General features: G+C 30.4%; 1 protein-coding gene across 4 annotated transcripts; it reads left to right on the top strand.

The window, feature by feature from the left end:
* Positions 1–1,822: 1,822 nt before the first annotated feature.
* LOC108916407 (ileal sodium/bile acid cotransporter-like) lies at positions 1,823–17,264 on the top strand. Of its 4 annotated transcripts, none has more exons than XM_018722653.1 (10): positions 1,861–2,099; positions 2,241–2,319; positions 2,635–2,724; positions 6,423–6,597; positions 6,655–6,777; positions 6,833–7,077; positions 7,530–7,967; positions 16,527–16,713; positions 16,763–16,838; positions 16,892–17,264. In XM_018722653.1, the coding sequence occupies exons 4-10, from the start codon at positions 6,423–6,425 to the stop codon at positions 17,076–17,078; spliced, it is 1,431 nt and encodes a 476-aa protein (XP_018578169.1). In that variant the 5' UTR covers positions 1,861–2,099; positions 2,241–2,319; positions 2,635–2,724; the 3' UTR covers positions 17,079–17,264. The 4 variants fall into 4 exon arrangements, with proteins under 4 accessions (XP_018578170.1, XP_018578169.1, XP_023312283.1 ...); XM_023456516.1 differs by lacking the exon at positions 1,861–2,099 and adding an exon at positions 2,163–2,177; XM_018722654.2 differs by lacking the exon at positions 2,241–2,319 and having other exon boundaries at positions 1,823–1,874.
* Positions 17,265–17,339: the final 75 nt, after the last annotated feature.

The raw sequence follows: 17,339 nt of genomic DNA, 5'->3' as shown, positions 1-17,339 counted from the left end.
CCCCACAGAACCTGACCTGAGAGCAACATGAAGTCAATGAATCCTAGCTAAAGTTAAAGAAGTGCAACATATTTCTGTAACTGTAACATTCCGAAAAATCATTGTACAGTAAATATAGCTGTTTTCCTATTTTTTCAAAATAGTTCAATTTTGTCAAGAATGAAAACAGAAGCTGTCGTTGGTCTATCAGTTGATTATTACAAAAAACATGCTCAATTATATGCAACCCTTCTTGGAATCTCAGGGTTAGTAATCCCTATTAATTTTTTATTTTACAAATTCCGTTCAAAGTTTTTTCGTCATAAATGTTCTCTTTGGGAGCTTACAAATCATTCCCTAAAAAATTATATGAGCCACACAATATTCAATATAGTTTGTTAAAAGCAGAAAAATATGCAATAAATTTAAATATTGGAAAGAAATTTTTACTTAATCTTAATTTCTAAAACCACTTCAGTGAAGCAGCGTCTCAATTTTTTTTTAATATTTTCTGTTATGTCCAAATCTTTATTAGAATTTTTATCTTTTCTATGTCATATGTACGTTTAATTAAATAATAATATTAATGACAATGAAAATGATTTATTATATAATAATAATAATGTGCCTTTATTAGATTACAACCATATTTCTGGCTTTTCTTCTTAGCTTCTACATGGATAAAAAGAAGCCAATTTCTTAACTGAATATTATTCAAGTAATAAATATAAAATAAAAACCATACTCACAAACCGACAGACCATTAGTCTCTCATTTTCTTCTATGGACCAAAGTCCACCATGGGCTGGCTTTCAGTCCTATGTAATTGACTATATTGCTGAGTTCATTAAAATCATAACTCATGTAAACAATGGCACAGACACCAAGTCTATTTCCCAATTCAGAGAGTGAGGGAGATGAACATTGTATACAGGTTAGTTTAAAATCACAATTTTATCAGTTGTGCAAAATTCATCCACAATTTATTCCAATTATAAACAGTATGTTTATAAATTTGGTTTTATAAAACTACAAAATGTCCCAGAATTAGTTTGTCTAATACCATCACTAGACTTTTCATTCAAAAATAAAAAAAAAAAGTTCTAATAAACATAGACCTCAAAATGCTTCCTAATGGAATAACTCTCAATAAGGGCATACTTTTGAACAGGGTTTATGTTTATATGTATGTAGGTATGTATCTGTAAAATGATACATATTCGAGATATGCTATATTATACTCATCAAGATGGGTAGATCTCTAAAAATTGATCAGCGAACTAATAAGTTGGGGGTAAAAAAGTAATATAACTTTTACTTTTTAAAATGGAAGGTCCTCTTGTTAGATTATGATGAAACTTGCCATTTTTGAGTAAAATTGATTTTAAAAGTTGTATCACCTTACGAATACTTAATAGAAAACATTTTCGAACCTATCCTACCTACATATTAGAACTTTTCACTTGTTTTTGAATAAACGTGTTTGTACTAAAATTAGTGGGTGATCGTTTAAATTTTGAAAATTACTCTCCGCCTTTAAACTACTTAAAGTTCGCAACATGTATAGACATTTTTTACAATTGTTTTATAAAACAATCTATTAATCCATCTCATGTATCGTTTAAAAAAGTATACAGGAAAATCAAATTTAAATATGTATTGAATTCGGTTGATTACATTACTCTTTAGTTTTAGAGACTGTTATCTAAAAAATAATCAGCATATATTAAGTAGGTACCTACGTACAGTTTGTTTACTTTCAGATTATAGTTTTAGATTATTTTAGAACAAAATGAGATATATAATACTCGATTATAAGCAAAAAAAAAAAGATTAAAATAAGTACTAGTGGCAATGCAGGTGAAATTAAACTTCAGTGTTATTAAATTCTAAAAGTATATTTCGTTTTATACTTTTTAAAATGCAATTAATACCTTGTTAGTAGTAAAAGAATTGCATATGTTCATCAGTTTTATTTTTGTCAGATCATTTTATCCTCGGTTTTATCTTACTAGCAAGGCAGAAATGTGAAAGACAGGACTAATAAATAATTTTGTGTTACACTTATAATAGTTTATCTTTCAATGACAAAGATAAACCCATCACCTTGTATCGAAAATGTAAGAAAAAAGAACCTTCAAATAATATGTATTACTTTAAAATTAGGTAAAATTTCATTTCATTTCTTGCATATTCATGTAAGTGTTATAACTTTGCAAAAATTAAACTCTAGCTAAAAAGAAATGTTGATTTATTTTCAGAACATCAAGTTTATCCAAGAGAGATGATTCAGAATAAATCGTGGACAGAGCACGACATAAAAATAATGTATAAAGAAAAGTACGTAAAAATCATTATAAACATGAAAATATTTATTATTTTTCCTCGTTAATATTTAAATCAAAGGATTTTATGAATAATATGTATGATACATTATCTGTTTATTTTGAAGTTTATAAAAATAACTTTAAAGAACACTTCTTTGTGTTGCTATATTTTGTGAAGAACAAATGATATTCCATCAAATGCCATAAATTAAGTGAAAATACCAAGTGACTCAAAAATTATTTGTAGTTCCTTCTAATCCATGAAATAACACATTTTCTATTAATCCATATATTTACTCATATCTATACGTGACTGAATTTGTTTTAGATAACCACTATAAAAATAATACAAGAAGATTCCTAATTCCTTTTTTATCTATATATAAAAGCATCATTAAGTTTACAAAAGTTAGTAGAGGTATGTTCTTTTTTATTTATTTTATTTTTAATGAATTAATGTATGTACCTTTTTACATTTAATTTTCATTAAAAATATTGTTTTTATAGTCATTGAATTGCAAGCTAACAAAGAAGATCCATAAAACTTTTAAGACTTAACTTTTATGTTCTACTAAATATACTGTAATATTTTTACTCAATAATTTAAATGTTTAAGATCAAAATTTAATTATTAAATATTTTAGCATTTTTTTAAATAAATATATATTTAAAAAACATTTATGAAATAAGTAGAAATTAAAATAGTATTTTTTGATAATGAAATGTGGAGCTCACCTTATTGTTTTTTTAATGACTTCTATGCTGACAGAAAACTTTTATGAAAACAAATTTTAAAATGATATTTACAAAAAAAAAGGAAAATTTGCCGATCATGAGAAATCGAAAAATGTTGTGTTCATAATCAACTGATGTACATACCTAATCAGATGATTTTTTCTTTATACTTATTTATATTTTAATATGATACTAACATTCATTTTTTCAAATTTCGTAATACCTTTACGAAAAATTAGTTTTGTGAAAAATAAACGACCTGTTTGTATCTATCAGTTCATTATAACAATAATATACAGGGTGGGCCAATGGAGACTTTCCACCCTCATTTTTTTGGTTTAAAATAAAAATCTGGGAAAACGTTTGGACACGTCGACTTTGAGGGGGAACTATTTTTCAGTTTTTTTCATCCCCGTAGCTTTAACCCCCTAGCTGGGGAGAGAACAACCCCCCAAATTTGAATAGAACTCATTGAGTTCTTTATGACCCTACAATTTTGCCTCATTATTTTTATCCGTAACAAAATGACAGCTTGTCAATATAAAAATAAATAAAAATACTAATTTATTGATGACACGTGAACTTTATCTAACAAACTGTTCAAAATGTCCGCCATTAACATCCATGCAATAATAAAATCGATTCTCTATCTCTTCTCTAACATTCTGCAACATATCGGCAGTTATCCTTTTACATTCTACAAGATACAATTGCTTAACGAACTTAACGAGGATGATTATGACCGACGATTACAATTTGTAGAAGAAATGAGTGAACGGTGTATTGGCGATCCGAATTTCCTGTACAATATCTGCTTTTCAGATGCATGCTCCTTTTTTCTACATGGGTTGATTAATCGACATAATTGTCGATACTGGAGCGATTTAAACCCACATTTATTGAGTCTCACACTCAACATACTGAAAAGTTGAATGTCTGGGCAGGTATCTTAGTTAATAACTTAATCGGCCCATTCTTTTTGCAAGGCAATTTGACTGGAGAGATGTATCTTACTTTGCTTCAAGTCAATATTGTTCCTAGAATAAGGGAGGTTATTGCCGAAGATAATAACTTGTCACAACATGAAGTGTTTTTTCAACAAGATGGGGCTCCAACCCATTATGCAGCCCCCGGTTGGCAATTCCTCAACGAAAATTTTAGAGGTCATTGGATTGGCCGTAGGGGATCTATTGAGTGGTCCCCTGATCTTTCCTGTCTAGACTTCTTTCTCTGGGGCCATTTGAAGTCTACAATTTATAAAACAGTCAGCTTCTCTTCAAGTTCTGCAAGAACGCATAACTGTAGAATGTCAAAGGATAACTGCCGATATGTTGCAGAATGTTAGAGAAGAGATGGAGAATCGATTTTATTATTGCATAGATGTTAATGGCGGACATTTTGTACAGTTTGTTAGATAAAGTTCACGTGTAGACCTAATTAATAAATTAGTAAGTATTTTTATTTATTTTTATTTTGACAAGCTGTCATTTCGTTACGGATAAAAATAATGAGGCGAAATTGTAGGGTCACAAAGAAATCGATGAGACCTTTAAAAAGAGGTATGGCACGACCCCTTTCCCCTATTCAAATTTGGGGGGTTGTTCTCTCCCCAGCTAGGGGGCTAAAGCTAGGGGGATGGAAAAAACTGAAAAATAGTTCCCCCTCAAATCAAAAGTCGACATGTCCGAGCATTTTCCCAGATTTTTATTTTAAACCAAAAAAATCGGGGTGGAAAGTTTCCATTGGCCCACCCTGTATGCATAATATTTTCAATCATTTCATTAAATATTTTGTCAGCAGGTTAGTTATTCTCTCGTAAGCCTACAAGTTTTCGTCTAAAAAACTGTATGGGTCTTTACATTTCATTTTCAAAATATTATCACTTTAATTTTCATCAGCTGCCGCTGTTAAATATGGCATGATTCTTACTCATGTGAATTTATAGCATTCAAACTAAAAATCGGTTATTAAGTACATACAGGGTGTTCCGTTCATGTTTCAAAACAAATTTGTGTGCAAGTTCCTCATGGGAAAATAATGGGGGTAACGTTTTTTTCTTAGATGTCCTGTTTTAGAGATACAGTGTGTTGAACTTGTTACTTGCAATATGGTTTTCCTTAATTATTTTTAACTCAGCGAAAGATAAAAATGTAAAAATTTGTACACAAGTAAACATCAACTGTGCGTTAAGAATAATACGCAAACGGTTTCTTTCTGAAAAGCAGTGTCGCCGATACAGGTAATAGGAGGGGTACGATCAAAAAAAATATGTTAAAATTCAAAATTTGTTACATTTTTAAACGGTTTTGTAAACTTTAAAGCATACCACAAAAAAAAGGTATACTTGTCGAAATTCGGTAGCATGTACCAGTTTCGAGAAAAATGAAGTTGCATTTTTATGCTCACTTAAAGCGACACGAGTACATTGAATGTATTACTGGATTGTATGTATGTATTGTATTGAATCTACATTGAAGTTACCATCAAATGAGCTGTAGTCATTTAGCTACCTACCAATAGTCTTTGCATTTAAGAATATAATTTTAATTTCTTACGCATCACATAAAAAAGTTAAATTTTATTAACTTAAATAAAAAAAATTTTAATTTATTATAAGTTTAAACTTGTAAAATAACATTTAAAAAAGTTAATCAAAATAGGTACACAAATTATGGTAATTAATTATCTATTAATAACTAATTTTAGATTTTGTAAACTACTAAAAGAAACAATTGTTTATGGCCATGATTGCTTAAAAAAAGTGATAAGAACAGAAAAGTATTAGAAAGCAGACTCGGAGATAGACGGAACAAAATAGCTACACAATTATCGAGCAACTGGGACAAATCCACGGTTGGGATGTTAATGAAAATTTATTTCATGCCTCGAAATACTACAGTAGATGCTTAAATTGTCCCCCATTTGCTTCTATACAAATTCATTTTTCTCGAAAATGGTACATGCTACCGAATTTCGACAAGTATACCTTTTTTTTTGTTTTTTTTTTGTAGTATGCTTTAGAGTTTACTAAACCGTTTAGAAATGTAACAAATTACCATTTACCTGTATCGGCGACACAGCTCTTCAGAAAAAAACCGTTTGCACATCATTATTCTTAACACACAGTTGATGTTTACTTGTGTTCAAATTTTAACATTTTTATCTTTAGCCGATTTAAAGATAATTAAGGAAAACTATTTGGTAAGTAATAACTTCAAAACACTGTATCTTGAAAACCGGTTGTCTAAGAAAAAAACGTCACTTGATTATTATTATTTTCCCATGAGAAACTCGCAGGCAAGTTTTTTTGAAACATGAACAGGCCACCCTGTATACATGTTTTTTATTGAATACTTTTCCCCAGCATATTTATTTTTTTAGATGTATTTTAAGACAAAGCCATTTTCATGCTTAGCTGTATTTAAAATTTTAATACTTAAAATCGCTGTAATAAATGGTTTGACAATATCGTTTACACCTAATAGTACTGTCACTATCCATATGGATGATCTTTTTAATGTAGAATTTGTTATTACAAATGTTAGTGATGCAGAAGGTAATTATATTATATTTTATATAATGTATTATTTTATTATACATGTCTTGCTTTCAGCTCAACGTGAATTTGCAATATACAGTTTAGATACAAGCATAGCTTCTCTTGAAAAAGATATAATTTTAGTAAATCCTCAAGTAGATTCTAATGGATCGTTCAATATGTCTGGAATTTTTTTAGGTGGAATATTAATTTTACATTAATAAGATGTTGTGTTAAACTTTCCAAATTCCAGGTACAACAGCAATAGCCTGTAGAAATATAGAAACAAACGAAAGAGCTGAAGGAAGTCTGGGAGTAATTGTTATTCGAAAACAGAGAGTAATCGACAGAATATTCACTATATCTGTCGCTCTTTTAGTCAGCATAATTTACGTTAATTTTGGATGTGCTATAGATTGGGCAGAACTCCCCTCCATTTTGAAAAAACCAATTGGCCCCACTATTGGATTTTGCGGACAATTTATTCTAATGCCTTTGGTATATTAATTTTGGAAACTGTCAGTGTATTAATTACTTGTTTTATTTATCCAAAATTAATCATTTTTATCTAGCATGTTCCGAAAATATTTGGAAAGAATGATATAATCGAATCCTCTTTCAATTCTATGCGTAGAAGTGTTTCATATAAATAGTATAATACATAATAATAAATAGTTTTAAAGATAGATTGTTGAAATTTAAAATGAATTACTTTTGACGTAGAATAACGAAGCTTCAGTTAGTGACTTTATCTTAAAAAGTACTTATATTGCGTATAATTATTAAAGGTAAAAAGGAGTGTAACTTTTTAACATACGCTTGGTGGAAAAACTTTATGGGAACTCGTTCTCCACACAATTGAACAAGGATCCCAGCACTTCATTGTTTCTAACCATTTCTGGGACATGCTGATATAAACTCAAAAGCTTAAAAAGAAGATAATTTTTTAGCTTAGCTATGGACTGGGACAAATTTTGTTCCCAGATAATGTAGAAATGCAACTCGGAATGTTCTTTGCTGGAGTAGCCCCAGGTGGTGGAGCTTCAAATGTTTGGACCGTACTCTTAGAAGGAAACATGAATTTGTCGATAATAATGACGACCATAAGTACCATAGCAGCATTTGGAATGATGCCACTGTGGATCTTTACTTTAGGCAGAGTAATTTTTGACAGTGGAAATCTAGATGTTCCATATACTCAAATTACAACGTACGTAGTTGCCTTAGTTATCCCACTTGGTATTGGATTCCTTATTCAAAGATATCTCAAGAGATTTGGTAATTTCATGAAGAGAATACTGAAGGGATTTTCCACATGTCTTATTCTATTTATCATCATTTTTGCTATAGTAACAAACTTGTATTTGTTTCAACTTTTTTCATGGAGGGTAAGTTGACACTAAATTATTTTCAGCTTTAAATACGTTAAACTGTTCTGGCTTCATGACAAACTGTACAAAAGTTGTTTCACCTGTCACCCGTTTGCAAGCCAAAAAATACTCATCTTCAGGTAATATTAGAAGTTTGTATATATAGGTAAACTAACACTACTACATTGCAAGTCACGTGTCACTAATATGCTGCTGTTTTTTTCTATTTAAACGTAATATTCCTTCATCAAATTCATAGTCTCATGTTGGTACATATGAAGAAACTGTTTCACTACTACTACTACTACTTGTAGTGGTAGATTCCATTTTTTCAGAACTGAGTAATTTTTCAAATGGAGATGTAGTTTGATGCCTGAATGTTGTGATTTTAATTGGGGAAGAAGCTGTGTGTGCAATATTCTTTTTATAATTGTATTGGGTATGTTTGCTACAATAGTTCGGGCTTGCTTGTACTCCTACACTTTTATACCTAACATTTGCAGAAGGCCAATTTGACTCCATCGTCTGTTCTGGGTGTTCGAACACTGTTGACCGGTCACATTGCCTAATAGCTGTACTCTTTACAGGTTTTAGGTCCGTTTGAAATGTAACAAATTCTTGTTTATTTACATTGCTGGAGCTTGCTTGAGCTTCATCATCTTGCATAGGTGTTAATTCTGTTGTCGACTCTAAAATATCTTTTACTATATCTTGACTTTGTTGTTTTATAAATGCAGAATCCTCAAAGGTACTTGTAGCTCTCTTTCCACATTGTTGATCTTGAGAAATATGTGGAACCACATCTTCCTTTAGTTTGATTTTTCCACCTATTAGTTTGAAACGCACATAATTTTCCATGTCTTCTTCTAACTAAAATAATACAACAAGAGTTTTAAGCATATTGTAAAAATTATTATGAAATTACCTGCTACTTACATTAAAGTGATCTTCACAACATAAGAAACTACTTCGTGATTTGGGCATATCTCTTCTAACTGCTTTAAACCACTTCAACTTTCTAGAATAGTCCGTTGGTACAGTTATAAAATGTTTATTTGGATTATTTATTGAAGTATTTGTACAAGATGGTACGAAACACCACTTATAAAATTTATTTGTTGCAGCCATCTTAATCAATTCGGACCAAAAAAGATCTCGCGCGTACGTTGACAATCACAAAACAGAAAAAAGATTGACAATACTACTTTGTTACGTCATCATCGAGTTAAGTTCATAGAAAATATAGTATTATATTTTCTATGGTTAAGTTACGTTCAGAAGGGCTTTCGTTTTAGCAAAATAGAATCTACTAGCAACTAATATCAGTTCAGAGTAATTAAGTTGCTATTAGCTACTAATAGCTAATATTTTTGCCAAATCGAAAGGCCCGCAGATAAATGTTACTGCAATGGAAGTGCAGTTGCACTGTTGCATTGTACTTGTATAGTATAAATATTATCTACTCTATTTAGATAAAATTAGTATTATTTACTGTATTGTGTTTTGTGGTGTTCTGTCAAAAATGCCGTTGTCTGATTGGTCTGTGTATTACTGATGGTAACGGAATGTGAAGCTTTATGCAACTCATAATACACCACGCAAATATGTTTTCGCGGCAAATTTTCCGGCTTTAATTTGGAGATTAAATTACAACCAGAATATATGAAAAATAATTGAAAAATATGGTGTTATCATAGCTGAGTTCTAGAAGCATTCTATATCATTTTTTAAAAAAGTGATAAAACTGTATTGTGTTTGCTAGAGACCCACGAATTTGAGTAAGTCACATATGTACTTGTTTTAAAATGAATCGACCACAAGCAGTTACTACATCTAACTATGTCATATAATACTGCAGATTTTCCCAATGTATCCACCAAATCTCGGTAAATTTGACGTGAAGAATTTATTCCTGTTAAAAATTCTATTTTCTAATACAAGAAAATTAATATTTTTGGCCTGCAAAGTTAGGGAAGAAGCAATGGGAATGACTCTCATACATACTGGCATATAGAAGCAACCTAGGTAGTACCTACGAAATGACCACTTAAAAAAAAATTCTAGGTCAAAATTTGTGGATAGAGTAATCCATGAATTTTTGTTAAAACTTATTTTGACAGTAACTTTTGAAACATTTGTGAAAAGATGGTCAACTATCTCGAAGACAGATTTTTTTGTGACCGAAAGCTCATCCTATGTACGTTTTTCTATTTGATATAGCACGGTGACAAAAATCAGTCATTTCATTTTTTATCATACTGTTCAAATTTTGAATAAATGAAATTGTAGGAAAACATTTTTAGGCCTTGCAATACTATTATATTTTAGCAGTGAAAATATAGACTTGTATTTACTTCATATTGTATAGGGCCAACTTTTCTGAATGGCCACAAAAAAGGGAGTTTCCTAGTACTACTACAAAATTTTGGACTTCTAACTTCAAATATATGTTGCCCTTCAGTGGTACCAGATGGCCCGATGGTCTCGTAAAAAAAAGCCATAAGCTATAACACTGCAAACTTTGGTTTAATTTTAACAAAAAAAAATTAGTATTAATGACATCAAAAATACTATTGACTGGCATTTACATAATCTTAATTTTTGTATTAATTTGAGTGCTCCAACAAAAATTTCAAATGTGACATGAAAACAATAAAATTATTATAAAGATAAGTGACATGTAGAAACAGAAGCCATAGAAGGGATATAGAGAACAAAAACTATAATTTATCTGTGCAAAAATTGCTGATTTTTGCGACTGGATACCTTAAGTGTGGGAATTATTATTTTAAAACTGACTACACTTGTATAACTTAACTGTACACCTGAATTGGTAGCCACACAAAATAGCGTAGTTGGTGTAGTTTATTAATATTTGAATTTCATGTTGATTCTTGTCCAAAGTGATAACTATTAGAAAAGTGAATGGGAGATAATTTATCTGAGGAACATTATTTAATGATTTCAATATAACATAACGCATAAAACGCCACAGAAATGAGACAACCCCCAAATCCAAAAGTAGAGGCTGTGTGGAAGGGGGCTACACTTGAAAAGATGCGGAATGTCATAAGTTTTTTCATTAATACTTTTGGAATATTATTATTATTTATTTTAGATAATTATTAATTAGTAATGACTACAGTGGCTATATACAAGACAGTGGCGACAATAGCGACTAAACCCCACCCATCCGCCATGTTGCATCCAATGTCAAATTGAAAGTAACTTTTATAAAAAATAAATTAAGTACAAAAGTATTTTTCTTTTAAATTTTATGCACAGATTTTAAGCAAATAACTCCCTTGGAAAGTGATTTTAAATAATGAATGAATATAGAACCTACTTGCGCAATAGGAGGGGATAAATATATGTATAATAATAACTATTGGTTTATATTTTCTAGGCAAGTAAATTTAAGCATATCTACATTACACAATGAAATTTATTGGGTTTACATAACAAAAACGAATACTTAGTACTGGTGATAGTATTTGTTACAATAAATGTCCAGCAACACTTTTACTTGCAAGCTTTTTGCATGCTTTTTGGCATTTTTTGAAAGCTATTTTTAATCGGAACATAATAAATCTTTTAACAATTTTATTTTTGATCTGATGACAATTTGGTAGATCTAAATTTAAACCAGACATTTCTTTTAAGAAACGTCTTTTAAATGTATGTTTTGTGAAGATACAATCGCAAACAATTTTGTAAAAGTACTTTCCATTTGCAAGAAGAAACAAAATACCGCTTCATTGCAAAAAAAGACTGAATGTTCTCTAAATCTCTTAAGTACGCTAAATTTTGAACATGTTTTATAGATCGGCGTTTTATAATCAACGGCATGCACACAGTTTGTATAAGTTTTTGACATTTTAGCGATACTTTGGGCAATATATCTGCACACATTATAAAGATAATTTAGTTCACTAAAACTAAGATTAAATTTTAATTCTTCTATGTTAGCAGGAACCTTAACTTCCTTATAAGTAGGTCTTATATTTTTTGTTATGGTATCCAAAGAGCCTGAAAGAAATTCACGGTCGTCATCCTCTTGAAGCTTCTGCAGACATTATAACTATCCCTTAGCTAGTAATCATCATCAAAATTAAAATAAAACAATACAAATATTGAATAACACCATAAGAACGCTCCTGACACCATGACATATTACAGATGAATTTGACACTGGATGCAACATGGCAGCTAAAATCACGTGGACCAATTAAAAATGATACACTCTATTGTCGCCACTGTCTTGTATAGAGTCACTGTAGTAATGAGTAGCTTGCCTACGGAGTTATTTCCACAGCATACGTAGATCAGTTTAATACTTATAAAGTTAAAGTACAACAGCTAATAACTGTGGCAGTTCATGGCCGGTGTGTATGAAAAGGATAGATATATGTATATTAATTAAGAGATATTGCCTNCTGTGCTAAAACATATTACCTTCCAAATGTTGTATTAATAGGCACAGCTCCATGTGTGAGACATCGTTTTCCAGTTATTGTTACCTTAATATCTGTAGCACGGAAATGCTTCGACAGACATAATTATCCTTTGAAAAATCATATTCAAATACCGCTTCATTGCAAAAAAAGACTGAATGTTCTCTAAATCTCTTAAGTACGTTAAATTTTGAACATGTTTTATAGATCGGCGTTTTATAACCAACAGCATGCACACAGTTTGTATAAGTTTTTGACGTTTTAACGATACTTTGGGCAATATATCCGCACACATTATAAAGATAATTTAGTTCACTAAAACCAAGATTAAATTTTAGTTCTTCTATGTTAGCAAGAACCTTAACTTCCTTATAAGTAGGTCTTATATTTTTTGTTATGGTATCCAAAGAGCCTGAAAGAAATTCACAGTCGTCGTCCTCTTGAAGCTTCTGTAGACAGTATAACTATCCCTTAGCTAGTAATCATCATCAAAATTAAAATAAAACAATACAAATATTGAATAACACCATAAGAACGCTCCTGACCCCATGACATATTACAGATGAATTTGACACTGGATGCAACATGGTAGCTAAAATCACGTGGACCAATTAAAAATGATAACTCTATTGTCGCCACTGTCTTGTATAGAGTCTGTAGTAATGAGTAGCTTGCCTACAGAGTTATTTCCATAGCATACCTAGATATGTGGTATTAATGTTTGAAATCATTTAATAAGAATTTAGTAAAAGATTTACTATTAATCTAAATCAGTTTAATACTTTTAAAGTTAAAGTACAACAGCTAATAACTGTGGCAGTTCATGGCTGGTGTGTATGAAAAGGATAGATATAGATTAATTAAGAGATATTGCCTTTTGTGATTAATAAATTATACATTTTTACAAGCAACTTTAGGACATGATCATAACCCAAGACAAAATTGAATAGATAAAAGGAGAAATGTTATAAATAATAATTATGTTTTACGACTTGGGTAGGTAGTAAAAAAGTAGTATTTTTATTGATGAACAAGTCAATAATCATATATAAATATAGAGAATAAAATTAATTATTGATGTCTAAAACAGTAACATTGAATAGTGTAACTGGCCTCTTTTGTCAGTCATTTCAAAATTTAAAAAATTATATTTGAATTGGTTATTTTTTATGCTTATTACATATTTTTAAACTGTTCTTGCATTTCATATCATATTCTAATTGCCTTCTCATTCTGGTTGTGCATCCTACATACCAGATTTTAGAAAAATCACATCCTACATACCTTTGTTCCTTATTTAAAAAAAATTAATTAACTACACGAAATATTGCCTTTTATCATGTTTAATAAAGAAATATAATTATAGGCACCTATAATTAATGATTTACTGGATTTTTGAAATATAGGGAGAAACTGGATACTATAAATGTTCTATGTTAATTTTTAATTACGACCACTCGCTTATGATCACCGACTTTGGTCAGTGACTGCTATCGCTAAAATTAATGTAATTTAATTTAAATACATAATTAAATAGAACTTGATATAAATAATTAAAAAATAATTGTCTCAGTCAATAGAAAATTTTATCTAACATACCGTTAGATAGTTTCAATCACATTAAAAATTACATTTTTACAAAACATTAAATTATGCTGTGATCTCTACAGCAGCTGGTCGAACATTAAAGGGTTATCCATCTTACTATGATAATTATGTACCACTACGATGTACGATGTTTGTAAAAAAACCTAATTTATGTTAGTTATTAAAACAGTTAATTTACCTGCAACAAAATGATATACAGTACTTTGCACAGTGTAAATCTAAGCAGAATCCGATCTCGATCTTACAAAGGGATGATTTCGATATTTAGAACAATATAAGACTAGTGCGCAGAAGTCACAGTGAACATGAACCCTGTAGCCTTTATGTATTTAAGGTAGTTAACTTTCGAGCAAGTCTCATATTTGAGTCACGTAGGTACGAAAACTGGCAACATCACACAGAGAGCAGCTGTGTGCAAGAGAGATTCATGGAAACATATTTACAGGGCATAAGGTTACGTTAGGTTAGTGTTAAATATAGTGGATGCATTAAAATCGTTTAGTACATTTTTAAAAAAAATTGCAGGAATCTCCCTTATTGTTTATTTTATTAGTTCCTTAAAATGAAAATTGAAACGAAAAGGTTTTATCAGGTGCATAATTAATTATGCTGAAAGTTTCATGTTTATGTTGAATAGTGTTCATTTAGGTGATAACTACCTTAAGATCCTTAGAGTAGTGTCGACTACACTGCATTTTTGGTGGCCTATAAATAGACAACATTGATATGGAAAGGTGGCCCATATTTAGTTATGAAATCAAAATAAATAACTGCTAATTATATACAAGCTGTTACAAATTCGCTTCTCACTACAGGGACCTCGAAAATGGTAAGAGATACAAACTAGCTTAAATAGGAGCAAAGTTGTGTAATCAAGGTAACAACATTATGCCTCTAAAAAATCACGGCTAACATGATTAGTTTTGGAAATATTTAAAAAAAAACGAAGTTTTGGAAATCCGTTTGTTTCATTTCAGCCTTATTTGAGGTGATATTGAAAAAAGAAGAACACTTTCTCATGGTAGCTTTTTGCTCTGTTGCGAATGGCATAATCAATTTTTATATGTAATGTTTCGTCTTTCCAGGACCATCACCAACTTAATTTTTTTAAATACGACCCTGGAAATTTTATTACTTTTTCTGCAAGCCTTCATGACCCCCAATACTGTACTGCCTCAACCCGAACCAAATTCAGATGTTTTGACTCAAAAAATTTATCTTCAGAGTATTCATTTCAAAATCTAAAATTTTTATTTAGATTTCTATGTTTATTGAATTATCGTACTCTCGTACACTCTAGGTGTCGTTAGACCCTGCAAAATCCATCTATATAGTTATTTAAACTATTACCACCATGCATTACAATAAAATGTTATTATAGTTTTAATCCCTTGCCCATAGTTCAAGGCTTCCCGAGTGCTCAAAATTCAATATAATTTTTTTCAGGATATTCATACAAATACATCTGACATGCTCTTTCACAGTTGCGGTTACAGGTACATATAATAAATTCCGATAATATTACGTTGATCTTCATTTTCAACCTTTGCTAAAACAGAAATGTTTTTGAACATTTACTGAAATTTTTTAAATTATAATATTCATTTGGAGTTTTGGTGGTTCATATGCATTTTTAAGAATTAATTTGTCATAATAAAATTAAAATTGTAATGATGTTTCAATTTTGATGCAACAACTTATCGACTTATGTATGACCAGGTGATGGTAATAGTTAATAATAATAAATGTTTTATTGTAACGCCTGGTGGTAGTAGTTTAAATAACTAGATGGATTTTACAGGGTCTAACGACACTTACAGTGTATGATAATTCAATAAACAGAAATCTAAATTAAAAATTTAGATAAATTTGGAACGAATACACTGAAGATGAATTTTTTGAGACAAAACCTTTGAATATGGTTCGGGCTGAGGCCATGAGGGTCATGAAAGGTCAGTATTGAGGGTCAAGAAAGCTTGCAAAAAATGTAATGAAATTTCCAGGGTAGTATTTTTAAAAAATGAAGATGGTCCTGGAAAGACGAAATGTTATACATAAAAATTAATCATGCCATTCGATAGAGGGTAAAAAGTTGGCCCATGAGAGTGTTCTTCTTTTTTCAATATCACCTCAAACAAGGCTGATATGAATCAAAATCGGATTTCCAAAATTTTGTTTGTTTTTCAAATATTTCGAAAACGAATCATGTTAGTTCGCCTTGATTTTTTAGAGCCATAATGTTGGTCTACTGATTGCGCAACTTTGCCTCCATTTAAGCTAGTTCGTAACTCTTACCGTTTTCGAGATCCCTGTAGTGAGAAGCGAATTTGTAAAAGCCTGTATTTGCAATTAGCAGTAGTAAAAACATAAATTATTTCTTAAAATGTCTTAAGTCTCTTTTAAAAAGTCGTTACGGACTAGTAATAAAAAAAGTATAAAAATTTAAAACGATAAATTACATGCACTGGATATCAAAAATATTCACTTTAAAATGTGGTTTAAACTTTTCTTTTAGATTATCGTAGCTGGTATGGCATTGCCGTGGTTGGCTTATGTATTAGGATTTTTGGCTGGAAAGTTATTTAGACAACCTACACCAGATTGTATAACAATTGCAGTAGAAATTGGAATTCAGAATACTGGTATATCGATATTTCTACTTAGATTCGCACTTCCACAACCACAAGCTGATCTAACTACGAGTAAGTAAACAAATATGTAGATGCTAAATATAAATATTTTATTTTTTAGTTGCTCCAGTTTCTGTGGCTATATTAACACCGTTTCCACTAATATTTCTGTTTATTTGTTTGAAAATTAAGTCAAGGTCTAAAAAATGTAAATTTAAAATTTCAATATGTTTAACTGAGCTATTTCCAGATTATCGGCACGAAATGCGAAAGTTGATGTAGTGGCAAATACAGATGGCGTTGTGCCAAACAAGGACGACATAGTGGCAAATACAGACGACGTTGTGGCAAATACAGATGACATTGTGCCAAACAAAGGTGTAGCGACAAGCAAAGATGCGACCTTTGAGGATTCTCTTAGAAAAGATGTATACTAATAATCTCTCAGATCGCAAGGATCTTACAAATTTTAAAGTCTCAGCTGGCTGATGATATTTACCTGACATGATATTTACCGAGTTCAAGAATCAGTGTGAACAATATGTAACATATTTAACTAGAATGGAATTTTATTTCTTGTATGTATATATAATAAATATTATATAGAACAAAGTATCACAATACGTAAGAATTTGCATTGGTTCAAAACCTTACAACTCAGATAACAAAAAAAATAAATAAAACATCTAAATATATAC

This window comes from Anoplophora glabripennis, unplaced genomic scaffold (assembly GCF_000390285.2).
Source record: "Anoplophora glabripennis isolate ALB-LARVAE unplaced genomic scaffold, Agla_2.0 scaffold1704, whole genome shotgun sequence".
Lineage (NCBI taxonomy): Eukaryota > Metazoa > Arthropoda > Insecta > Coleoptera > Cerambycidae > Anoplophora > Anoplophora glabripennis.
Note: the sequence above shows the minus strand (reverse complement) of the source record. Positions and strands in the feature narration are given on the sequence as shown.

Bases quoted from the DNA above. Each gene is read 5' to 3' on its own strand.
- LOC108916407 (XM_018722654.2), top strand. From the start codon at position 6,423: ATGTATTTTAAGACAAAGCCATTTTCATGCTTAGCTGTATTTAAAATT. The intron at 6,598-6,654 runs GTAATTATATTA...TCTTGCTTTCAG, and splicing joins AAATGTTAGTGATGCAGAAG to CTCAACGTGAATTTGCAATA. The intron at 7,078-7,529 runs GTATATTAATTT...ATAATTTTTTAG, and splicing joins AATTTATTCTAATGCCTTTG to CTTAGCTATGGACTGGGACA.